The 26,362-nt window shown below is 40.3% G+C and overlaps 1 protein-coding gene across 1 annotated transcript in view; it reads right to left on the reverse strand.

Moving 5' to 3' along the window:
* The window catches only part of RAD51 (RAD51 recombinase), a 38,401-nt gene extending 14,263 nt beyond the window's left edge, over positions 1-24,138 (reverse strand). The window contains exons 1-5 of the mRNA XM_041744979.1: positions 23,893-24,138; positions 17,791-17,893; positions 14,991-15,128; positions 3,634-3,751; positions 2,375-2,466 (exon numbers count right to left, since the gene is read on the reverse strand). Coding sequence (XP_041600913.1) covers positions 2,375-2,466; positions 3,634-3,751; positions 14,991-15,128; positions 17,791-17,877 — 435 coding nt within the window. The 5' untranslated portion in view covers positions 17,878-17,893; positions 23,893-24,138. The remainder of the gene's footprint in view (positions 1-2,374; positions 2,467-3,633; positions 3,752-14,990; positions 15,129-17,790; positions 17,894-23,892) is intronic.
* Between the last annotated feature and the right edge of the window lie 2,224 nt (positions 24,139-26,362).

A 26,362-nucleotide genomic window follows, 5' to 3' on the forward strand; every position in this document is an offset into this window, starting at 1 on the left:
CAAGGGGTTAACACATTAAGGAATTAAGATGAATGAAGATCCCCATTTTCCTCACTTTCTGTTATCTCTAGTACTAACATGAAAGGGCGTTCTTTTCCAGCTCCATAGACTTCTTTGGGCAGAAAGGAGACCGTAAGTGGCCAGGTATCAGTATGAAGACTGATAGAAAAGGTCCCAGTGTATTACTGAGCCAATTTGAAGGGGATGGACTGCATACTCTGCACTCCAGCCCATTCTGTTCCCTCCATCTTGCCCTCCAGTTCCATTGCAGTCATTGTGTTACTGGACTGGGGCACAGCCACCAAGTTAGCTATTTTTAATAACTATTTAGTACCATAATTTAACTCTTCTTCCAATTTTACAGTGATGCAGGTTGTTTTGAACTTTCACCATTTTATAATGCCGTGATGTAAATTCTTTATATATTTATCATTGACTACATGCAAATAGTTGTGTAAGCCACATTTTCTGTTAAAGAGCATATGCATTTAAAATTGGAATTTACAGGGATCCCTGGGTGGCGCAGCGGTTTGGCGCCTGCCTTTGGCCCAGGGCGCGATCCTGGAGACCCAGGATCGAATCCCACGTCGGGCTCCCGGTGCATGGAGCCTGCTTCTCCCTCTGCCTGTGTCTCTGCCTCTCTCTCTCTCTGTGTGACTATCATAAATAAATAAAAATTAAAAAAAAAAAATTGGAATTTACAATAAATTGTCTTCTCTGAATTTTAACATTACTCTAGTACTTTAAAGGAACATGGTCTGTTCATTTTTGTAATCTTGGCTCTCAACTTTATATAACTTCATTATTAGACAGAGTTTTACAGATAATGTTTCGATTTAAGCAGTAAGTCTAACATCCTCTCTATACCTCTAGCTCCAGCTCTTAGACTGCTGAAATGTAATCCTTTGTTATTAATGAATTAGCATCCTTTCTCTCTCTTCTTTTTTTTGGGGGGGCCAGGGGGAGAGAGAAAATCTCAAGCAGGCCCCATGCCCAGCACAGAGCCAGACATGGGGTTTAATCTCATGACCCTGAGACCATGACCTGAGCTAAAATCAGGAGCCGGACCCTTAACCAACTGAGCCACCCAGGCATGCCCTGTATCTATTATTTCAATAAAACATGATTTTAGGCATTAATTCACTGGGTCTGTTTCCAAATCCTACAATGAATGACAGCATAAGTAAAACAAGTTTTGTAGGAGATACTTATTACAGAGGTAGAGCAGAAAACAGAGGAGTAGAGTTCCTGAAAAGGTGGCAGGAAATAGTAACCAGATATACCATCACACTATAAGTAACCAGTAACCACCACACTATAAGATGGGGCTTTGAAAAGGAAAGAGACACTTTTCTCACTGTAGATGGTTATAAATGAAGGTGGATTTATAAATTTGATGTAAAGAATAGGTTGGTCATTGGCTGAGTGAGGGCTGAAGAAAAGCATGAAGGTTTGAAAAGAAAGGACATGGGGTGTCTGGGTTGCTCAGTGGTTGAGTGTCTGCCTTTGGTTCAAGTCGTGACCCCAGGGTCCTGAGTTCAAGTCCCGCATCGGGTTGCCCTCAGGGAGCCTGCTTTTCCCTCTGCCTTTATCTCTGTGTCCCTCATGAATAAATAAACAAAATCTTAAAAAAAAAAAAAATGGGAAGAAAGGACAAAGCATAAGAACTATCCTATTGAATGGGAAAAAGAATGCCTACATAAATTCAGTAGGTCTACCAAGCAGTACTGAATGTTTTTTTTTTTTTAATTTTTATTTATTTATGATAGTCACAGAGAGAGAGAGAGAGAGAGAGAGAGAGAGAGAGAGGCAGAGACACAGGCAGAGGGAGAAGCAGGCTCCATGCACCGGGAGCCCGACGTGGGATTCGATCCCGGGTCTCCAGGATCGCGCCCTGGGCCAAAGACCGGCACCAAACCGCTGCGCCACCCAGGGATCCCAGCAGTACTGAATGTTAATTTAAGGTCTGTCAACTTGAATGTAAAGTGAAGACAATCAGCTTTATGGTATGACTTTTCTCCAGTATGATCAGCCATTAAAAAACAGGCCCTAAGAAGATAGTTCTCAGAGAAGACTGAGAAAGGTTCATCTAAGACTGACATCTCTTTAGGTGGGGAATGTAAATTTAAGGAATGACTTCAATGATGAATAATAAAATCTAGACTAGTGAAGAGGGCAGGTGAAGATAGGGGAGGCCTAGTGGATGATAAAGTATCTGAAATCAATGATGTGAAAGTTTCTAGGACGTGGAAGAATTCTGCAGTAGGTGTCTAGGAGTCTTAGGGATAAAGTGCCCTTAACGTCCATCCCAAGAGATACTCGCAAATAGCAGGAATCAACTCATTTTTGATTTGGTTAGACCCCAAAAGCTCACCTGGCATGTAACAGCCAGTGTATGACAGATTTGAGTCTTCCCAGTTCGGAATTCTCCAAACATCTCTGTGATGGATCCAGTCTCAATTCCTCCTAAAAGAGCAGTAAGAAACACCTCTTAGCACAATACAAATGTTTAGAAACAATAATCAGCAGTGTCCTTGGAGCTCATCAGAAAGATGTGATACATAATTTGGAAATCCAATTTTCAATAGGCAATAACTTTTAAAATACTTTTTAAATTTTGATATAATTCTAGATTTACATAAAATTGCAAAGAAATGTACAGGTCCCATGAAACCTTCATTCAGCCTCCCCCAGTGTTAACATTTTACATAACCACAGTACAGTATCAATATCAGAAAATTGTAGCCCAGAGTTTCAGATTTCTCTAGCTACAGATACACTCATCTCATTTGTATATATGTGTAGAATTCTAGGCAATTTTACCATATCTGTAGCTTCAGGTAACTACCACCACAGTCAAGATACAGAACTATACCATCACAAGTCAATAAGCAGTAATTAAAAAACTATAGATGCGGGAAGCCTGCGTGGCTCAGCAGTTGAGTGTCTGCCTTTGGCCCAGGGCGTGACCCTGGGATCTGGGATCGAGTCCTGCATCAGGCTCCTTGCCAGGGAGCCTGCTTCTCCCTCTGCCTATGTCTCTGCCTCTCTCTTTCTGTGTCTCTCATGAATAAAGAAATAAAATCTTGAAAGATACCATCTAACATTTACTAAATGTTTCCTCTGTACCTGGCATTGTGCTATACATATATACATAGGATTTCATTTAATTCTAATCACTTATAAGGTAGGAAGCCAAAAAAAAAAAAAAAAAAAGTAGGAAGCCTCTTTTTTTTTTTTTTTTTTTAATTATTTATTTATGATAGTCATACAGAGAGAGAGAGAGAGAGGCAGAGACACAGGCAGAGGGAGAAGCAGGCTCCATGCACCGGGAGCCTGACGTGGGATTCAATCCCGGGTCTCCAGGATCGCGCCCTGGGCCAAAGGCAGGCGCCAAACCGCTGTGCCTCCCAGGGATCCCTAGGAAGCCTCTTTATTCTTATTTTTTTTTTCTCTTTATTCTTATTATGAAGATAATAAAACTGAGACATAGAGATATTAAGTAATTTGCATACTTCTCTTATCTCTTATTCATAACTAACACATAAATTCTACCCAAATACTTTAGTTTTGTTCTGTGACCCGAATGCTTTGTCAACTGCAGTTTACAGCAGAGGGTAAGGATTATTATACCTTGAAGTAGCTTGTCAAGTTCTTTGGAACCAGTAGTAATTTGTATGATCTCTGATCGCCTTTGGTGGAACTCAGTTGCAGTAGTGAAACCCATTGGAACTAACTTAGCTGCCTCAGTCTGGGAAAAAGAAAAAATGTCAAATCCACAAAATTTGATTATCAGTAAAATAAAAATCAGACACACTACAGGAAGATATAACATTTAATAAAATTTCCAGAGTGATTTCTCTTTAAAAAGTCATCAAAATACTAATAGTTCTAGGATTATTTTCTCTCTCTGGCAAATAAGGAAAAACTAATTTAAAGACTCCATTAAGACTAATTTTTTAATTGCTAGTTCAAGTAATACATCCACATAGTAAAAAACAAAACAAAAAACCCAAAAAAACTATTAGACACCCACACATAGGTACTTTGCCTGACTTATGACAAATTTGACAATATAGTGCGAAGTCTAACAAAATTTGTAAATCTTCCTTTCCTATTCCAACAACCACAGACTGTATCTCTTAACTTTCTACTTTGTTAACTGAGAACCTCTGTCCTTCGATCTCCCTCCATATCTACTTCCCTATTTCTGTAAGCTGTATCTTTTCTTTTATGCTATCAAGGCTGAAAACATTAAATCTCATCTGCGGTCATTGATAAGTCTTCAATAATCAGTCAATTGATTAATCCCAAAATTTAAAAATAAATGCACTCAGGGGCAAGTGGGTGGTGTAGCTGGTTAAGAATCTGACTCTTCATTTCAATTCAGGGTTATGAGATTGAGCCCTGCATTGGGCTCATGCTCAGCATGGAGTCTGCTTGAGATTCTCTCTCCCTCTTCCTCTGCCCCTCCTGCTTGTGCTCATGTGCATGCTCTCTCTAAATAAATCAATCTTTAAAAAAAAATACTAGAAAAAGCACACTAAACAAAGCAAGCAGAAGGAAGAAAATAAGATTAGAGTAGAAACTAATAAAATAGAGACTAGAAATAAAATAGAGAAAAATCAGGGATCCCTGGGTGGCGCAGCGGTTTAGCGCCTGCCTTTGGCCCAGGGCGCGATCCTGGAGACCTGGGATCGAATCCCACATCGGGCTCCCGGTGCATGGAGCCTGCTTCTCCCTCTGCCTGTGTCTCTGCTTCTCTCTCTCTCACTGTGTGCCTATAATAAATAAATTAAAAATTTAAAAAAAAAATTTAAAAAATAAAAAATAAAAAATAAAAAAAAAATAAAATAGAGAAAAATCAATGAAACCATGAGTTGGTTCTTTGAAAAGATCAGGAAAATTGATAAACCTTTAGCTAGATCAAGGGGGAAAAAAAAGACTCAAATCACAAATCAAGAATTAAAGAGAGGATTTTATTATCGACCTTACAAAAACAGAACTCTATGCCAACACTTAGATAACTTCAGTGAAATAGGCAAATTTCTAGAAAGACACAAACCATTAAAATTCACTCAATAATCCCAAACTCACAAAAATCATCCAAGTCAAGACACAGATGATTAGTTGAATCTAAATTTGGTAAAATAAACTTAGTCTGACTACAATAAAAAAAAAAAAAAAAGAAAAATCTGAATACACTCCTATCAAGTAGTAATTAAATTTGTCATTTAAAAACTTCCCACAAAGAAAAAAGAAAATCAAGGGTACCTGGATGGCTCAGTCGGTTAAGCATTTGCCTTTGGCTGAGGTCCTGATCTTCAGAGTCCTGGGATTAAGCTCCACATTGGGCTCTGCTTAGTAGGGCAAGGAGTCTGCTTTTCCCTCTGCTCCTCACCCCACACATGCTCTCTTAAATAAAATCTTTTTTTTTTTTTAAAGATTTTATTTATTCATTCACGACAGACACAGAGAGAGAGAAGCAGAGACACAGGCAGAGGGAGAAGCAGGCTCCATGCCAGGAGCCCGATGCGGAACTCGATCCCAGAACTCCAGGATCGCGCCCTGGGCCAAAGGCAGGCGCCAAACCGCCGAGCCACCCAGGGATCCCAAATAAATAAAATCTTAAAAAAAAAAAAAAAGAAAAGAAAAGAAAAATCAAGAATAGTTGAGTAGTAGGTTTAAATTATTCTCTAAACTTCTCTAATACTATTTTACTTGAAAACTCATTACAGTGTTTATATTACAGCTTTATAAAATTAATTCATTGTAGAACCAGTGTGCTAGAGGTACAATTCTTTCACTTAAGTCCGTTAACAACTCAATGTCCTTCTTCATAGACTTCTGCTGTTAAATTCAAGTGATTCTAAAATAAAAATCAGACACACTACAGGAAGATATAACATTTAATAAAATTTCCAGAGTGATTTCTCTTTAAAAAGTCATCAAAATACTAATAGTTCTAGGATTATTTTCTCTCTCTGGCAAATAAGGAAAAAACTAATTTAAAGACTCCATTAAGACTAATTTTTTAATTGCTAGTTCAAGTAATACATCCACATAGTAAAAAACAAAACAAAAAACCCAAAAAAACTATTAGACACCCACACATAGGTACTTTGCCTGACTTATGACAAATTTGACAATATAGTGCGAAGTCTAACAAAATTTGTAAATCTTCCTTTCCTATTCCAACAACCACAGACTGTATCTCTTAACTTTCTACTTTGTTAACTGAGAACCTCTGTCCTTCGATCTCCCTCCATATCTACTTCCCTATTTCTGTAAGCTGTATCTTTTCTTTTATGCTATCAAGGCTGAAAACATTAAATCTCATCTGCGGTCATTGATAAGTCTTCAATAATCAGTCAATTGATTAATCCCAAAATTTAAAAATAAATGCACTCAGGGGCAAGTGGGTGGTGTAGCTGGTTAAGAATCTGACTCTTCATTTCAATTCAGGGTTATGAGATTGAGCCCTGCATTGGGCTCATGCTCAGCATGGAGTCTGCTTGAGATTCTCTCTCCCTCTTCCTCTGCCCCTCCTGCTTGTGCTCATGTGCATGCTCTCTCTAAATAAATCAATCTTTAAAAAAAAATACTAGAAAAAGCACACTAAACAAAGCAAGCAGAAGGAAGAAAATAAGATTAGAGTAGAAACTAATAAAATAGAGACTAGAAATAAAATAGAGAAAAATCAGGGATCCCTGGGTGGCGCAGCGGTTTAGCGCCTGCCTTTGGCCCAGGGCGCGATCCTGGAGACCTGGGATCGAATCCCACATCGGGCTCCCGGTGCATGGAGCCTGCTTCTCCCTCTGCCTGTGTCTCTGCTTCTCTCTCTCTCACTGTGTGCCTATAATAAATAAATTAAAAATTTAAAAAAAAATTTAAAAAATAAAAAATAAAAAATAAAAAAAAAATAAAATAGAGAAAAATCAATGAAACCATGAGTTGGTTCTTTGAAAAGATCAGGAAAATTGATAAACCTTTAGCTAGATCAAGGGGGAAAAAAAAGACTCAAATCACAAATCAAGAATTAAAGAGAGGATTTTATTATCGACCTTACAAAAACAGAACTCTATGCCAACACTTAGATAACTTCAGTGAAATAGGCAAATTTCTAGAAAGACACAAACCATTAAAATTCACTCAATAATCCCAAACTCACAAAAATCATCCAAGTCAAGACACAGATGATTAGTTGAATCTAAATTTGGTAAAATAAACTTAGTCTGACTACAATAAAAAAAAAAAAAAAGAAAAATCTGAATACACTCCTATCAAGTAGTAATTAAATTTGTCATTTAAAAACTTCCCACAAAGAAAAAAGAAAATCAAGGGTACCTGGATGGCTCAGTCGGTTAAGCATTTGCCTTTGGCTGAGGTCCTGATCTTCAGAGTCCTGGGATTAAGCTCCACATTGGGCTCTGCTTAGTAGGGCAAGGAGTCTGCTTTTCCCTCTGCTCCTCACCCCACACATGCTCTCTTAAATAAAATCTTTTTTTTTTTTTTAAAGATTTTATTTATTCATTCACGACAGACACAGAGAGAGAGAAGCAGAGACACAGGCAGAGGGAGAAGCAGGCTCCATGCCAGGAGCCCGATGCGGAACTCGATCCCAGAACTCCAGGATCGCGCCCTGGGCCAAAGGCAGGCGCCAAACCGCCGAGCCACCCAGGGATCCCAAATAAATAAAATCTTAAAAAAAAAAAAAAAAAGAAAAGAAAAGAAAAATCAAGAATAGTTGAGTAGTAGGTTTAAATTATTCTCTAAACTTCTCTAATACTATTTTACTTGAAAACTCATTACAGTGTTTATATTACAGCTTTATAAAATTAATTCATTGTAGAACCAGTGTGCTAGAGGTACAATTCTTTCACTTAAGTTCCGTTAACAACTCAATGTCCTTCCTTCATAGACTTCTGCTGTTAAATTCAAGTGATTTCTTTATATGCTACCCATTTCAAAATCATGGTTTTACCTTGCTTTTAAATCTGAGTCTTTCTCTAGTGTTTTCTATCATTTCTCAAATTTACCAACCTCTCAACCTTACCATGTATTCTCCTGAAACCCTTCCACCTGAAGTTCCTTCTCCTCTCCAAATTGGGCTGTCTGCTCTCTAAGCTAACTACTATTCCTGATCCTCATTCACTGAGTACTTGAGTTGGAATTTAACATAGTTCTTTGTTTTCCACCTCATTTTGTTAAAGTATGTCCTCAAGTAACTTCCTAAGAAAGTGAATAAGAGAAAAATGTACTAAATTACTTCCCCAAATAATTCTTCTGCCTGAGTACTTAATACAATTGTTGCAAAAAATAATAAAAAATTTTTAATTAAAAAAATAATTTTTCTAAAGATTTTATTTATTGAGGGAGAGAGAGAGAGAGAGAGAGAGAGAGAGAGAGGCAGAGTCACAGGCAGAGGGAGAAGCAGGCTCCATGCAGGGAGCCCGATGTGGGACTCCCTGGTCTCCAGTATCACACCCCAGGCTGCAGGCGGTGCCAAGCCACTATGCCACCGGGGCTGCCCCTAAAAAAATAAAATTGCTGCAAATAGAATTCTAGATTTAGGGGCACTTGGGTGGCTCAGTTGGTTAAGCATCTGCCTTAAGTTCAGGTCATGGTCTCAGGGTCCTGGAATCTAGCCTCAAGTTGGGCTCCCTGATTAGGAAGAGTCTGCTTCTCCCTCTCTGCCCCTTTTCCTGCTCGTGCTCTCTAATAAATAAAATATTTAAAAAAAAATTCCAGGTTTAAAATTATTTTCCCTCAGGGGTGCCTAGGTGGCTGGCTCAGTCAGCCTGTGACTTCAGCTTGGATCATCATCTCAGGGTCCTGATATTGGTATCAGGGTCCCAGGTTGGGCGTGTCCCTCTGTACCTCCATTTACTTGTTAGCACTCTCTCAAATAAATAAAATCTTAAAAAAAAAATAAAATAATTTTCTCAAAGAAGTTTGAAGGCATCCCTCTACTAGCTTCTACCAGTCAGATTTCTTTTTTTTTTTTAAGATTTTATTTATTTATGAGAGAGAGAGAGAGAGAGAGAGAGAGAGAGAGAGGCAGAGACACAGGCAGAGGGAGATGCAGGCTCCATGCAGGGAAGGGAGCCTGACGTGGGACTTGATCCAGGGTCTCCAAGATCAGGCCCTGGGCTGAAGGCAGCGCTAAACCGCTGAGCCACCCGAGCTGCTCTACCAGTAAGAAATGTGGTCTTGGGCAGCCCTAGTGGCTCAGCGTTTAGCGCCACCTTCAGTCCAGGGCCTGATCCTGGAGACCTGGGATCGGGTCCCATGTTGGGCTCCCTGCATGGAGCCTGCTTCTCCCTCTGCCTGTGTCTCTGCCCACCGCCCTCTCTCTCTCATGAACAAATAAATAAAAATCTTTAAAAAAAAGAAAGAAAAAGAAAAAGAAAAAGAAAAAGAAAAGAAAAGAAAAGAAAAGAAAAGAAAAGAAAAGAAAGGAAGAAAGGAAGAAGGAAAGAAGGAAAGAAGGAAAGAAGGAAAGAAGGAAAGAAGGAAAGAAGGAAAGAAAGAAAGAAAGAAAGAAAGAAAGAAAGAAAGAAAGAAAGAAAGAAAGAAAGAAAGAAATGTGGTTTTTCTGGGCACCTGGATGGCTGTTGGTGAAGCATGCCACTCTTGATTTCAGGGTTGTGAGTTCAAGTCCCACATTGAGTATAGAGATTATTGTAAAAAATAAAATCTTAAAAAAAAAAAAGAAAGAAAGAAAGAAATGTGGTCTGATTTTTGTTCCTTTAGAAAATTGCTTTTTTCCCTCTGAATGCTTTCAGAATCTTCTTTTTATGATTGGTATACTAAAATTTCACAATCATGCGTCTAGATGTGGGTCTTTGATACTTCATGAGTTCTTACTATGTGAGACTTCTTCCCTTCTTCCCTTTTGCTCTGGCAAATTTTCTGCTATTATGTCTTTGAGAATTTCTTCCCTTCTTTTTTCTATGATCTCTTCCTGTAACTTCTATTAATCTTCAGGAAAAAACAAGATTAATGAGAATTAGAAAATAAAAATACCACAGCAGGAGGGTGGGTCAGATTGTAAACCAATATTACTTATCACTACTACTATATCACTACTTAACATATGCTAAAATATTTAGGGGGAAATGTACTGACATCTACAACTTTCTTTGAAAAGTATAAAAAAAAATCCAAGATGGACTGATTGCTGGATAGAGAGATGAATAGACAGGTGGTAAGTCAAATATATTAAAATGTTAATGGCAGAATCTAGATGGCGGGTATATGAGTTTTCATTGTAAAATTCTTTCAGCATTACAGTAAGTTAAAAAATTGTAGTAATAGGAGCACCTGGATGGCTCAGTGGTTGAGTGTCTGCCTTTGGCCCAGGCTGTGGGGAGCCTGCTCCTCTCTCTGCCTATGTCTTTGCCTCTCCCTCTGTGCCTCTCATGAATAAATACATCTTTAAAAAATGTTCTTATAACAAAATGCTAAAAAAAAAAAACATAGGAGATGCTTTCCATCTTTGTCACTTTAACTCCTAAATTTTCTAGACTTACAGGAACATAATATTATTACCAAAGTGAAAGGTGAAGTGAAAAACCATGCAACAGCCTAATCTGGGAGAACTACTATTCTCACACTTACATGATAAGTTTAGTTCATCTGTGCTAGGGCAAGTCTTAAATCGATAGTTTTGAAATAACCAAGAACCATCAAACTTTGTACATAAAACATAGAATGGTGAATAAAAGGAAAATCCGGGGCACCTGGGTGGCTCAGTCCATTAAGCGACTGACTCTTAGGATGCCTGGGTGGCTCAGTGGTTGATATGATCCTAGAGTCCTGGGATCAAGTCCTGCATCAGGCTCCCTGCATGGAGATTGCTTATCATTCTGCCTGTGTCTTTGCCGACCACCCCCCTCGGTCTCTCATGAATAAATAAAAAAAATATTTTTAAAAAAGTGACTGACTCTTGATTTCGGCTCAGGTCTTGATTTCTGCTCAGATTGTGATCTCAAGGTCCTGAGATCAAGCCTGCATGGGGCCCTGGGCTCAGCAGGGAGTCTTCTTGGGATTCTCTCTCTCCCTCTACTTCTTCCCCAACTGCACACATATGTGTGCGTGCTCTCTAATAAATAAATCTCAAAAAAAGTAAAATATTTCAATAAATAACTGCTGAGTCTATCAGTGCTCACAGTACACCAAGAGAACACAGTTTAACCAAAGCTAATTATAATTAAACTTTGTAAATGTGGAAAAGATCACATAAAACTCTGTTCCTGCTGAATGAATTATTTCTTTATAAAATCTTTCTCAACAACTTTGATTTATATACAAAAATGGATTTTCTTTATTTTCCTTTCTCCCCTGCAAAAGTGGATATTCTTGCTAAAAATCTCAATTTCAGGAATGCCTGAGTGGCACAGTCGGTTGAGAGTTCAACTCCTGGTTTTGGTTCAGGTTGTGATCTTAGAGTTGTGAAATTGAGCCTCATGTGGGGCTCTGTGCTCAGCATGGAGCCTGTTCCAGATCTCTTTCCCTCTCCCCTTGCCCTACTCATTCGTGCTCTTCTCTAAATCTTAAAAACAAACAAACAAACAAACAAACAAAAAAACTCAATTTCAAAGACTTTGGGGGAATGAGAGGGAATAGCCACAGTGACCGAAGAAATCTTTAACCTTTAAAAGTAAATAACATCATCAATCTTTACCCACTAGAAATTCACAATTATAAAATGTCTGAAAACAAAGAGGACAGAAAAATAGAACTAGCTCCATATCATTTTGTAAATCTCATTTTACTTTATTACAGGTTTGTATTTGTATTTTCTTTTTTCTTTTTTTTTTTTATTTTTTTATTTTTTTATTTATTTATTTTTTTTTTTAAAAGATTTTATTTATTTATTCATGATAGTCACAGAGAGAGAGAGAGAGAGAGACAGAGAGAGAGAGAGGCAGAGACACAGGCAGAGGGAGAAGCAGGCTCCATGCAGGGAGCCCGACGTGGGATTCGATCCCGGTCTCCAGGATCGCGCCCTGGGCCAAAGGCAGGCGCCAAACCGCTGCGCCACCCAGGGATCCCTCTTTTTTTTTTTTTTTTAAGATTTATTTATTTATTCAGAGAGAGAGAGAGAGAGAGAGAGGCAGAGACACAGGCAGAGGGAGAAGCAGGCTCCACGCAGGGAGCCCGACGTGGGACTCGATCCCAGGTCTCCAGGATCACACCCGGGGCTGCAGGCAGCGCTAAATCGCTGCGCCACCGGGGCTGCCTGTATTTGTATTTTCATAAAAGCAGGACACTGATCTGATTTCTAAAACTAAGGTCTGACAAGGCATAAGGAAAGATCCTGTTAGGATTTGTTCTGTCACAAATATTAATGCCCAGAAAGAAAAAACAACAAATAGGACTTTAGGGATATCTACAGGTTTAGTATCAGACTCTTTTGATGTGTTATTAGGGGCTCAGAACTGTCCTCTATCAAGTCACTACTTCCACAAAAATATTTGAATAATATAATAAATGCCAACTTCAGAGGCTCCTAGGCAGCCCAATTGGTTAAGCACCTGACTCTCGGTTTCAGCTCAGGTTGTTATCTCAGAATCTGAGCTCAGTTTGGAGTCTGCTTGAGACTTTCTCTTCCTCTCCCTCTATCCCTCTCCTCTCTACGTGCTCATGTATGTGTGCACGCACACACGCTTTCTCTAAAATAAATAAATCTTAATAAATAAATCAGTCTTAAAAAAAAAAAAGACAATTTCATACTTCCATAGATCGCAACATCTTTCCTTTAAGGTCTTAAATTAAGAATTAAAACTTTTAGGGCACCTAGGTGGTGCAGCTGGTTAAGCATTCAACTCTTGGTTTTGGTTCACTCAGGTCATAATCTCAGACTCTTGAGACTGAGCCCCATGTCAGACTCCTCAGTGCACTGTTGGCTTAGGATTCTCTCTTCCTTTGCTCCCTGCACCCCACCCCCAATACCTGTGCTCTCTCTCCTTTCTCTAATAATATATAAAATGGGTCCCTCGGTGGCTCACTCGGTTAAGTGCCTTCAGCTCAGTTCATGGTCCCAGGGTCCTGGGATCAAGTCCAGCAATGGGCTCCCTAATCAGCTCTGCTTCTCCCTCTCCCCCCAACCCTGCTTGTGCTCTCTCAAATATTTTTTTAAAAAATAAAATAAATGTTAAAAAAAAATTACAACCTTTCAGCCCCGAGTTACTATTACAAAGTGGTCTAAATAAATGAAGTAAAACCCCTGCCAGTGCTTAAAAATTCAAAGCTCTTAATACTCAATAAAACAGAATTCATCATATTGTGCATATATTAATATCTCTGATATGAGATAGTAAGTACTCATACTCAAAACTCTCAGCTATTATTTATTTGACACTGTAAGACAGTTAAGCTACCCAATAACAAAGGATGCAGTCTTTTTTGAAAATTCCTTAGCCTTTGAAGATCTTTTCAGAGAAAAACTTCTGTGAAATTATAATAACATAAAATATGAAAATGTAATTTTATGGATATTTACGCTATATAAAAGTTCAGGGGTCAAACTGTGTAACCATATAAATACCAAGGGATGCCTGGGTGGCTCAGCAGTTGAGCATCTGCCTTTGGCTCAGGGCATGATCCCGGAGTCCTGGGATCAAATCCCACATCGGGCTTCCTGCATGGAGCCTGCTTCTCCCATTGCCTGTGTCTCTGCTTCTCTGTGTCTCTCTCATAAATAAATAAACAAAATCTTAAAAAAAACAAAACCGAAAGTACATAAAATAAAATGTAATCATACAGAATTGTGAATGGTAAAAGAAAAATAGTAATTGTAAGATACTGGAGGGAAATGAGAAAAGATCATAATATAATAGAATGAAAATAACTGGATTCTAGTCTTAGTTCTTCCATTGCCTACATGACTTTAGGTAAATAATTGAGCCATTGTACCTTAAGTTTCCTCATCTGTAAAACAGAGGTAATACTAGCCCTATTTTTCTCAGTGTTGTTATGAAAGTCAGATGAGAATATATAAGAAAAGGATGGGATTCCTAGGTTACTACTTCATTTCCATTAAGCCAGTAAAATCACCTTTACATCATTAAGGTTAAAAAAAAAACAAACAAACTAAAAACTAAATGTATGATTTGAAATCACATTCTTTCATCATTAAACAATCTTGCCTGTGACTAGTTAACAAGAAATAAAAACAGCTTTTCTACCTGAAAGTAAAACCTGTTTATTTTACAAAATAAAATTTTGACTTCAGAATTAAGGCAAAAATAAAAATTGTTGGGCAGCCCAGGTGGCTCAGCGGTTTAGCGCCGCCTTCAGCACAGGGCATGATCCTCGAGACCCAGGATGGAGTCCCACATCGGGCTCCCTGCATGGGGCCCGCTTCTCCCTCTGCCTGTGTCTCTGCCTCTCTCTATCTCTCATGAATAAATAAATAAATAAAGTTTAAAAAAATTTTTTTCATGTTCTTACCACCTAGAAATAACACCACCAATATTTTAGTGTATTTATCCTGTGTATGTGCTATATATAACAAAATACACATTTTTAAAACCATGTATGTGTGTGTGTGTGTATATATATATATATATATACACATTTACATGTTTTATGATGCTGCTTTCTTATATCAGGAACATCTTCCTATGTCAATGAATATTTTTTGAAACTTTTTAGTGGCTACATACTAATGAATATATTTCTAAGGCATGAAATCATAATTTCTAGAAAGATAAGAAACATACCACTCACTGCTGGTGGGAATGCAAACTTGTAAATCTGGTAGGACTCACATCCCATGAAATTGTCATTTCCTTGAGAGAAAACCCCAATTTATGCACAGAGGCACATACTAAGATAATTAACTAGGGCACTCACCTCTGGACAGGGGAATTCAATGACACAATGAGGAAGGGAGGAGGAACACTGTTACCTTTCACTGTATATCTTTTTGTACTTTTCCTCCTAATGCCTCCCCCTAAGGCTACATAAGCAGTACTTACCAGAATTTTGTCAGCTTTGGCTTCACTAATCCCTTTAATACTTATTAGGTCCTTCTTTGGTGCATAGGCAACAGCCTCCACAGTATGGAATCCAGCTTCTTCCAATTTCTTCACATCATTGGCATTTATGCCACATTGCTGCAAGGGAAGAAAACCATGGATAAATTTATGTAAGCTTTGGGACGCCTGGGTGGCTCAGTGGTTGGGTGTCTGCCTTTGGCTCAGGGCATGATCCCAGAGTCCCCGGATCGAGTCCCACACTGAGCTTCCTGCATGGAGCCTGCTTCTCCCTCTGCCTGTCTCTGCCTCTCTCTCTCTCTCTCTCTCTCTCTCTCTGTCTCTCATAAATAAATAAATAAAATCTTTAAAAAAAATTTTTTTAGTAAGCTTCAGTTCTCTAATGTGGATGGATATTTGCCCTACCCACTTCAGAGGTGTTTTGAAGAACTATGATATTATATGCAAAAGCTTTGAAAAGTATGCTGTACATATAAGTAAGGTATTTAATAACAAATTATCAACCTTTTCATTTTGAAAACCAATAGTTTCAAAGTAGTACTATCCCATGAACGTATTCACATCATGAATTGGGACTAAACCCCTAATTCACAGGTACTGGGAATAAATCTGTAACTCAACCTTTTACAACTAGGACTCTAAATAAACTGAGAGCCTAAGCCCTAAAAAGCCACCTTAAAACTGTTTCCAATGTTTTCTACATTAAGCACACATAAGAAATGATTTTTTTTTAATTTTTATTTATTTATGATAGTCACAGAGAGAGAGAGAGAGAGAGGCAGAGACACAGGCAGAGGGAGAAGCAGGCTCCATGCACCAGGATTGCGCCCTGGGCCAAAGGCAGGTGCCAAACCGCTGCGCCACCCAGGGATCCCGATTTTTCTTTTTTTTTTTTTAAACACTAAGGTAGAGTAAATAGGTAAGACTGCCTCAGGGCTGGGATGCCTGGGTGGCTCAGGGCATTATCCCAGATTCCCAGGATCAGGTCCCGCATTGAGCTCTTTGCATGGAGCCTGCTTCTCCTCCTTCTGCCTGTGTCTCTGCCTCTTTCTGTGTCTCTGATGAATAAAAAAAAAAAAAAAAAAAACACTTAAAAAGACTGCCTCAGGGCTAAGGGTAGAAAAATGACTAGAAAGCTCTAATCTAACAACTGACATTAAAAATGGGGGAAAAGGGATGCCTGGGTGGCTCAGTGGTTGAGCTTCTGCCTTCAGCTCAGGGCATGATCCCAGAATGCCTGAATCAAATCCCACATCAGGCTCCCTGCACAGAGCCTGCTTCTCCCTCTGCCTATGACTCTGCCTCTCTCACTCTCTCTGTCTCTCATGAATAAATAAATAAAATCTTTAAAAAAAAAAAGTGGGGGAAAAGTGGAGTGCTCTGGGTGTCTCACTTGGTTAAGCATCTGCCTTGGTTAAGCGGCTGCCTTCAACTCAGGTCATGATCCCAGGGTCCTAAGATCTAGCCCCTCATCTGGCTCCCTGCTCAGTGGGGAATCTGCTTCTCTGTCTCCCTCTGCCCCTCCTCCTACTGGTGCTAGCTCTCTCTCGAATAAATAAAATCTTAAAAAAAAAATGGGGGCAAATTACTTTTGGTCAGGGATTCATACATCAGTTCTCAAAATAAACCACCCAAAGGCACCTCTTCCTACTTATATTGCAAATTCAGCTTTGGTTTTATTAGCCACCACAACCATGACTGCTAGGACAATATTAGTTGTTGGTGGAATGTGTATGTATTTGCAAGTTGGAGAGGGTTTGTGAGAGGGAAGACCATAGTATTTGCCCATAGAAACAAGATCTACTATTAATATTTAGGCAATAAGTGGGACGCCTGGGTGGCTCCGTGGTTGAGCGTCCGTCTTCGGCTCAGGTCGTGGTCCCAAGGTCCCAGGATCAGGTCCCACATCAGGCTCCCCATAGGGAATCTGCTTCTCCCTCTGCCTGTGTCTCTGCCTGTGTGTGTGTGTGTGTGTGTGTGTGTGCGCGCACATGTCTCATGCATAAATACATAAAATATTTTTAAAAATATTTAAGCAATAAGCAAAATGCATGTATGGCTATAAGGATGCTCATGATACCAGAAGTTATGACTCTGAATATTTATCACAAACTTGTTTAAATTAACTTCTGGAGTCTTAAAGTTTAGCTAGGGATGGTAGGAATATGTATAAAGAGACAGAAGAATGAAGGCTTTCTCTGTTTTCCCTCCTACTTCTTTCAGCCTATCTCATCTGCACTCACACTGTGGGGGCCTCTATACAACGGGAAGAAATAGCACAAGGCCCTAGCTGTGGCACATGATGATCTCAGTCCTGAATTGGAGCTCGGCTCTTATACCTTAATAACCACAAACCCTTCTCCCTAACCATGACAGCTGTCTTACTAGTATTAGTAACTTCAGCACAGATATGAGTCAATGGAGAGCTACTGTTCCTCTCTCTTCTCGGCATAGCTGTCCCAGGCCACTGTAATTCCCTGGTAGGTAATACAGTATAAACATCAGAGACTCCACCTAGGAGTTTCTTAGTTTTTGAGAATCCAACTCTGAGAAAGAAAAATGATAAAGTAGAAGAATTCTTAACAGAGGAGATATGGCCAGACATGTTTAGCAACTATCTTAGCCTTTCCAAAGGATCCTTCACAACACTTCTGAAAACTCTAATTTGGGTCTTGACCTTAGGTAATAAATTAATGGTTTATATAAAGGTTGTGATGTCTCCCAATAGGTAGAATATTCTAATCTAGCATTATAATTCCAAAATTAACAATTAAGCACATACCTCTAATCGTGAAATAGGTTGTGGGCCAAAGCTCTCTTCTTCCACTGAAGTATCTGCATTTGCTTCAAGCTGCATTTGCATAGCCATTACTTTGCATTTAATACTGAAAAACATAGATGGCCAGAAAAAGTACAGAGCTGCAAAGTTAGTTTTAAAATAACTCTCTGAAAAAAAAAAAAATAAATAAAATAAAATAAAATAAAATAAAATAACTCTCTGAAGAATTGTTAGTCTTCTGGTCTAATCACTGACCTACCCACAGCAGGAAAAAAAAAAAAAAAAAAACATTTCTCACTAGCTTACCCTTCCATCGAGCTAGTTGTATCAGAAATAGTAGAAGAGAGGATCCCTAGGTGGCTTAGTGGTTTAGCTCCTGCCTTCGGCCCAGGGTGTGATCCTGGGGTCCCAGGATCGAGTCCCATGTTGGCTCCTAGCATAGAGCCTGCTTCTCCCTCTGCCTTTGTCTCAGCCTGTGTGTGTGTGTATGTCTTTCATGAATAAATAAATAAAATCTTAAAAAAAAAAAGAAAGAAATAGTAGAAGAGCCAGGACTAGTCTGCTTCTTAAAGATGCACAGCTTACCTAGACCAATTATGCCCCCCATTCCCCTGTTTCATATTCCTTCAGGGTAGGAGCCAAGTCTTATTTATTTGTGTACATCCCATGATACATTACATGTTAGGTGTTTGGTAAGTTTTTGGTAGATGAATGTAGACTTTCCAAGAGTCTACTTAAAATTAAGAAAAAAAGAATCATGAAAGTTTGTTAAACTGTTTCAATTTCATTGTTCCTTTCCAGCAAACAGGGTTTGAGGGTGGTGGGAGAGGAGTAAACTAAAGGTACAGAATGACTGCCCATAAGCATCTACTTCTTTTTTTTTTTTTAAAGATTTTATTTTATTTATTCATAGAGACAGAGAGAGGCAAAGACACAGGCAGAGGGAGAAGCAGGCACCACACAGAGAGCCTGACGTGGGACTGGATCCTGGGTCTCCAGGATCACGCCCTGGGCTGCAGGCAGCGCTAAACCGCTGCGCCACCGGGACTGCCCAAGCCTCTACTTCTGATAAGACATTAAGTAGACTGAGAGAGGTACTTCCCATCTTAGCCAAGGATCATAGCTTGTAGTCACATATTCTGCTTCTAATAGGAATGTATGAAATTAAAACATCACAATTTTAATCAATTTCCGACCTCAATGAATGCACAAACGAATAAATAATATTCAAGTACCCTGCTCAGTCTAAAACCTTTTCTATAGGCATTAAGTCCATACCTAGTCAGGTTATTATGATAGTTAAGATTGCTCAGGTTGAAAAGAATGGAGAACAAAACTTTTAATTCTCTTCAGCGGTGTTAGTAAAATGAAAAAGTCTTATTTATTTATTTATTTATTTATTTATTTAATTTTTAGATCTTGAGACAGAGGACGTCGGAGGGCAGGTAGCAGAGGGAGAGGAAGAATCAAAGAATCTTTTTTTTTTTTTTAAGATTTTAATTATTTATTCATGAGAGACATGTAGAGAGGCAGAGACATAGGCAGAATGAGAAGCAGGATCCCTATAGGGAGCCTGATGCGGGACTCGGTCCCAGGACTGCTGGATGCTCCAACCACTGAGCCACCCAGGTGCCCAGAATCAGAGAATCTCTTTTTTTTTTTTCCCCAGAGAATCTTAAGTAGGCTTCAGACCTAGCACAAAGCCCAAGGGGGCTGGATCACATGACCCTGAGATCATGACCTGAGCTGAAACAAGAGTCAAAGACTTAACCAAATGGGCCACCTAGCACCCTAAAGGTAAACAAGTCTTAATGTTCACAAGAACAAATGAACTTAAACCACACCAAAACAATCTGGACAATTTAACAATCAGGATAAATGTCACTCAAAAAAGAACACATATGAAATCTCTATTCTTCAAGATGTGACAGAAGGGGACCATTTCTTTTTTTGAAGATTTTCTTTTTTTATCTGAAAGAGGGAGAGGGAGGGAGCCCATGAGGTGGGGGGGAGAGGGCTGAGGGATAGGGAGAAGCAGACTCTTGGCTGAGCAAGGAACCTGATTGGGGGGGTCCCCCCCGCCCCCCATCAGATCAAGACCTGAGCTGATGGCAGCTGCTTAACAACTTTTTTTTTTTAAGATTTTTTATTTATTTATTCATGAGAATACACAGAGAGGAGAGAGAGAGAGAGAGAGGCAGAGACACAGGCAGAGGGAGAAGCAGCCTCCATGCAGGGAGCCTGATGTGGGACTTGATCCCGGGTCTCCAGGATCACACCCTGGGCTGAAGGCAGGTGCTAAAACGCTGAGCCAACTCGGCTGCCCATCTCCCAACTTTTTTAAAGTAAAGTTGATTCACAATGTCACATTAGTTTCAGGTGTCCTAGTTTCAGGCGTACAATATAGTGATTTGACGAGTCTGTATGTTATGCTATGCTCACCATAAGTGTAGCTACCATCTGTCACCAAACAACACTATTACAATATCACTTACTATATTCCCTATGCTCTACCTTTTATTCCTGTGATTTATTCATTCCATAACTGGTAGCCTGTAGCTCTCACTCACTTTCACCCTTCTGCCCATTCCTCCTCCTCCCCTCTGGGAACCATCAGTTTGTTCTCTGTATTTATGGGTCTGTTTCTGCTTTTTGTTTGTTCATTTATTTTTTTACATTCTACATATAAATGAAATCATATCATATTTTTTTCTCTGTATGACTTATTTCACTTAGTATAGTACCCTCTAGGTTCCCCCATATTGTTGCAAAGGGGAAGATCTCGTGTGTGTGTGTGTGTGTGTGTGTGTGTGTGTGTGTGTGTGTATCCTTTATCCATTCATGTGTGGATGGATACTTGGGTTGCTTCCATATCTTGGCTATTATAAATAATGCTGCAATAAACAATGGGTTGCATATATCTCTTCAAGTTAGTGTTTTTTCTTTGGGTAAATACCTAGTAGTGCAATTACTGGATCACATGGTATTTCCATTTTTAATTTTTTGAGGAATCTCAATACTGTTTTCCATAGCAGCTGCACAAATGTAAATTAGTGCACCAACAGTTCATGAGGGTTCCTTTTTTTCCACATCTTTACCAGTCAGGCTCCCCTATTTCTTATCTTTTTAATTTTAGCCATTCTGGTAGATGGGACATAATATCTCATTGTGGTTTTGGTTTGCATTTCCCTGATGATTAATGATGTTGAGCACCTTTTCATGTGTCTGTTTGCAATTAATTTGTGTCTTCTTTGGAAATGACCATTTGTTCTTAATTAGTTCAGATGCAGATCTCTTAGATGGCAGATTTAGCATAATGTATGTCTTTGATAATGTTAAATACTGGAATCACCTGAATGCAGTTTAAATTTAAACATCTTGGGATGCCTAGGTGGCTCAGCGGTTGAGCATCTGCCTTTGGCTCAGGGCGTGATCCTAGAGTCCCAAGTCCCACATTGGGCTTCGGGCATGGAGCCTGCTTCTCCCTCTGCCTATGTCTCTGCCTCTCTCTGTGTCTTTCATGAATAAGATCTTTTTTTTTTTAGGATTTTTTTTTTTTTTTTAATGAGAGAATGAGAGAGAGAGAGAGAGAGAGAGAGAGAGAGGGGGCAGAGACACAGGCAGAGGGAGAAGCAGGCTCCATGCAAGCAGCCCGACGTGGGACTCGATCCAGGGTCTACAGGATCAAGCCCTGGGCTGAAGGTGGCACTAAACCGCTGAGCCACCAGGGCTGCCCAGAATAAATAAAATCTTAAAAAAAAAAAATTTAAACATCTCCCTTCATAATTTATGAAGAAGATGGAATTACAGAGAATGGAAAAAGGATGTTTTTTTTTTTTTCCCAGTAAAAAGTGCTAGGTTGATGGGAAAGCCTTACAGAATAAGAAAAAGAACAAAAACAAAATAAAACACTGCACATAAAGAAGAAACATCCGTTTCCAATTCGATTACAGATCTAAATATAGGAGGTAAAACAAAGCTTTTGGAATATAGGTGAATGTTTTCATGACTTTGGGATAAAGATTTCTTAAACATAAAGCAGCAACGAAAAAAGAAAAGACTGAAAAATCGGACTACATTTAAACTTAAAACTTCTATCCATCAAAAGACACTATTAAGAAAATGAAGTCAAACTACAGTTGGGGGACAAAATATTTACCATATACACAACTAAGGGCTGATAATTAAAATATATAAAGAACTTCAAATCAGCAAGAAAGGCAACCCAATAGGGACACTTGGATGGCTCAGCAGTTGAGCATCTGCCTTTGGCTCAGGGTGTGATCCCGGAGTCCCGGGATCCAGTCCCACATCAGACTCCCTGCATGGAGCCTGCTTCTGCTTCTCCCTCTCCCTCTCTCTCATGAATGAATAAATAAAATCTTAAAAAAAAGGAAAAGAAAAGAAAAAGAAAAAGAAAAAAAGAAGAAAAAGAAAAAGAAAAAAGGAAGAAAGGCAACCCAATAGAAAAACAGACAAGAGATTGGAACAAGTACTTCAGGATAGAAGATGTCCAAATGGACCAAAAATGATGAACCAATGCTCAACCTGACTAATTATCAGGAAAATCAAAATTAAAACCACGAAGTATTACTATATGCCACCAAAATAGATAAAATTTTAAAAGATTGACAATATCAAGTGTTGGCAAGCATGTGAAAAAACTAAACACTCATACACTGCTGGTGTAAATGTAAATTGGTAGCAGAAAACTGGCAGTAGGGATGCCTGGGTGGCTCAGCGGTTTAGCACCTGTCTTTGGCCCAGGGCATGGATGCGGAGTGTCGGGATCCAATGCCACATTGGGCTTCCTGCATGGTGCCTGCTTCTCCCTCTGCCTGTGTCTCTGCCCTTCACTCTCTTTCATGAATAAATAAATAAAATCTTAAAAAAAAGAAAACTGGCATTAAATGTGGAAGTTGAATATAGACAAATGCTATGACCCAGGAATTTCATACATTGTATTACTAACTAACTGAAATCCATACACGTTTGTACCAAAACATATGCAGGAATGTTTTCTGCAGCTTTTCTCATTTAAAAACTCAGAAACTAGAAACAACCCAAATGTCCACCATGGGCAGAATGAATAAGGAATTCAATACAGAAACAAAAAAGAACTATTACTATATACAAAAATAAGTATGAATCTACAGACAGAATGTTGAGCAAAACCAAACACAAAAATATACATAATATGGGGCAACTGGGTGGCTCAGCGGTTGAGCATCTGCTGTCGCTCAGGTCATGATCCCGAGCTTCTGGAATCGAGTCTCGCAGCAGGCTCCCTGAAGAGCCTGCTTCTCCCTCTGCGTCTCTCATAAATAAATGAATAAACAAAACCTTTTAAAGATAGATAATATCAGCTATACAAAACTCAAACACAGGCAAATTTAGTCTTTGGTGTCAGAAGTCAATACAGAGGTTACCTTTGGAGAGAACAGGGGACATACTAGAGGGGGAACGAGGGATGTTTTTGGGGTGCTGACAACATTCTATTTATTGACCTGAGTAATGACTGCACAGGTATATTCTTTTTGAAATCAGAGGCGTATACTATACACTTCTGATTCGTATATTCTTCTATACGCATATCACACTTCACTTTCGCAGTCAAAAGAAAGCACTGCACTACAGATCATTCCCCAGGCATCATCACACGAACGGCCCGAATTAGCTAATGAAAACGCCTTTTAGGAAATTGGAAGCGGGTACTCCGTAAGCAAAGCAGGGTGTAATGGAAAGAGGATTAACCAGAAATCCGGAAACCCTGGCCCCGACAGAAACAGCTGCGACGTTAAATCACACCACCTCTCTGGATCTCGGCTTTCCCGCCCCCGCCCATAAACCGGGTGTTGGAAATGAAGGCCTCTGCGGTTCCTTCTAGCTCTGGAGCCTGGGGACCACTTCAGTTTTTGCCACAAGGAGCGCCGACGGTGGGTTGGGCCCGGGCATGGCCCTGCTCCGCCCCGCCAACTCCGGTTTCTCACTTGGCGCAGAGGGGCCCATAAGCCGGCTGCCCGCGGCACGGGCTCCGCCCGGTTCGGCTAGTGCCGGGACGCACCGGCAGGCAGAAGGGGCCGAGTCTACGCCTCACACGCTCACCTCGGTCCACAGCGCTCCTCACTCTGCCGGGCTGCGCGCTCCGACTTCTGTCCGCTGGTCCGGTCCGCGCACGACTCTGGGCGGGCTCTGGACTCCCTCCCTTGCTGCCAAATTTTCTACCCCCTTTTTGCCGCCTTCCGCACACAACCCAAGCGAGCTTCAGCTCCCAGCTACGCCCCTCAGGGCGCGTCAGTCTCCTCAGGCTGGGGTCTCAAACCGCAGAGCTCCCTCCCCGGGAGTGTTTGGAGATCCCGCCAAATTCTCCGGCTGGGTCACGCCAGCGTCAACGTAACGTCTCCCCGCCCCCTCGGCCCCGAGGTCTAGCCCGCTCTGCGGCTGCTCGCGAACCCTAGTTGAGTCCAAGGAACTTGATGTTGCCTCTTGTTAGGCATTTCCCTCTTCCCTTTACCCCCTAAAAACTAATTCACAATGTGGGAGTCGCCGCTTCTTTCTCTTTTACCAGACCAAGGACTACAACTCCCAAGAGGTAGTGGGGTGGGTCGGAGACTCCATCTCCCAGCAGGCACAGGGTTTCGTACCACTTTTAGCGCCTCACCCCTGCTGGGGGAAGGTCTGGCTCCAGAGAGCTGCTCTTGATGTGCCTCTTTAGTTTCTAAACCTGGATGTTAAGTCTGAGCTTCCGATTTAGTCAAAATCCCGGAGCCTGGGGTTTTCCAGGCCCCTGGAGGTGGTAGAGCTGAGATGGAACTGGAAACAGCTAACGAAGGGGAGAAAAATGGCTGAAATATTAGTCAAGCCCTGGTACTTGAGATTTGGAAGACTCCAAGGGCAGGAGACACTGATTTTGAGAAAGTAAACCTTGTTTACTGGGAGGTTGGACCTGTGACTCCGGTTTTAAAGCGTTAATGGGGTTTCCTGGGCAAAGAAACGGAGATGGGAAACTTAAGCATAAAGAGCACTGTGGGGGGGCGGGGGGGAATCCCTGGGTGGCGCAGCGGTTTAGCGCCGCCTTTGGCCCGGGGCGTGATCCTGGAGACCAGGGATCGAGTCCCACGTCGGGCTCCCTTCGTGGAGCCTGCTTCTCCCTCTGCCTATGTCTCTGCCTTTCTCTCTCTCTCTCTCTCTCTCTCAGTCTCTCTCTCTCTCTCTCTCTCATGAATAAATAAATAAAATCTTAAAAAATAAATAAAAATTAAAAAATAAATGAAATGAAATTCTTATGGCTGCATGGATGTCAAGCCAGAGAAACCTCATCTGTACAAAGATCAAGAAATTGAGAGACTAAAAAAGTGGGAGAGAAGGGGACAGAAAGAAAAGAGTTTTTATTTTTTTCTTTTTTATGATAGTCACAGAGAGAGAGAGAGAGGCAGAGATACAGGCAGAGGGAGAAGCAGGCTCCATGCACCGGGAGCCCGATGTGGGATTCGATCCCGGGTCTCCAGGATCGCGCCCTGGGCCAAAGGCAGGCGCCAAACCGCTGCGCCACCCAGGGATCCCAGAAAAAAGTTTTTAAATCTGACATTTTCTTTCTTTTTCTTTCTTTCTTTCTTTCTTTCTTTCTTTCTTTCTTTCTTTCTTTCTTTCTTTCTTTCTTTCTTTCTTCTTTTTCTTTCTCTTTCAGATTTCTTTATTTATCCATGAGAGACACAGGGAGGCAGAGACATAGGCAGAGGGAGAGGTGGGCTCCCTGCAGGGAGTCTATGCAGAACTTGATCCCAGAACCCCAGGATCATAACCTGTGCTAAAGGCAGATGCTCAACTACTGAGCCACCCAGATGCCCTAAATCTGATATTTTCCAAATTTTTCCAATTTCTTAGGAGCCCAGTAGTACTTACTGTTCTTGAGATCTATGAGATACTCCTACATTCCAATAAGTCTCCCTTCCATTTCTTCTGCTTAACCAGTTTGAGTTTTCTGTTCCTCACTTCCAAGACAACCCACTAAACACTTGGAAATAAGATAAGCTAGAGTTCTTACTAACAGTTAAAAATATATAACAGTTAAATTAGCAAGCCGTGTGACTATTTACAAATGTGTAATTGAGGGGCATCTAGGTGGCTCAGGTGGTTAGGTGTCTGCCTTCCCCTTGAGTCATGATCCTGGGGTCCTGGTATCCAGCCCAGTGCAGAGCTTCCTGCTCAGCAGAGAGTCTAATTCTCCTTCTGCCTCTCCCTCCCTCTCACTCTCTTTTTTCTCAAATAAATAATATCTTTAAAAAAATAAATGTGTAATTTAAAAGTTTGGGATATATCCTAAATCAGTCTAATGACCTATCTGAAATCTTAAGAAGGTAACCTCTAGTAAAACCAAAACTTAATCATCAGAAATCTAATCTTTTGTCTCAAGAAAAATGATCTGGCATAGTCAGCCTGTAGCAGAGTAAGGGAAATCCAGAAAGGGAAACCCACTGTCAAGTCCAAGTGATCCAACTGAGTAGTACAAGGATGATCCAGCGCACCGGGGTGACTCAGCAGCTGAGTGTCTGCCTTCAGCTCAGGATGTGATCCT

Source organism: Vulpes lagopus, chromosome 2 (genome assembly GCF_018345385.1).
Source record: "Vulpes lagopus strain Blue_001 chromosome 2, ASM1834538v1, whole genome shotgun sequence".
Lineage (NCBI taxonomy): Eukaryota > Metazoa > Chordata > Mammalia > Carnivora > Canidae > Vulpes > Vulpes lagopus.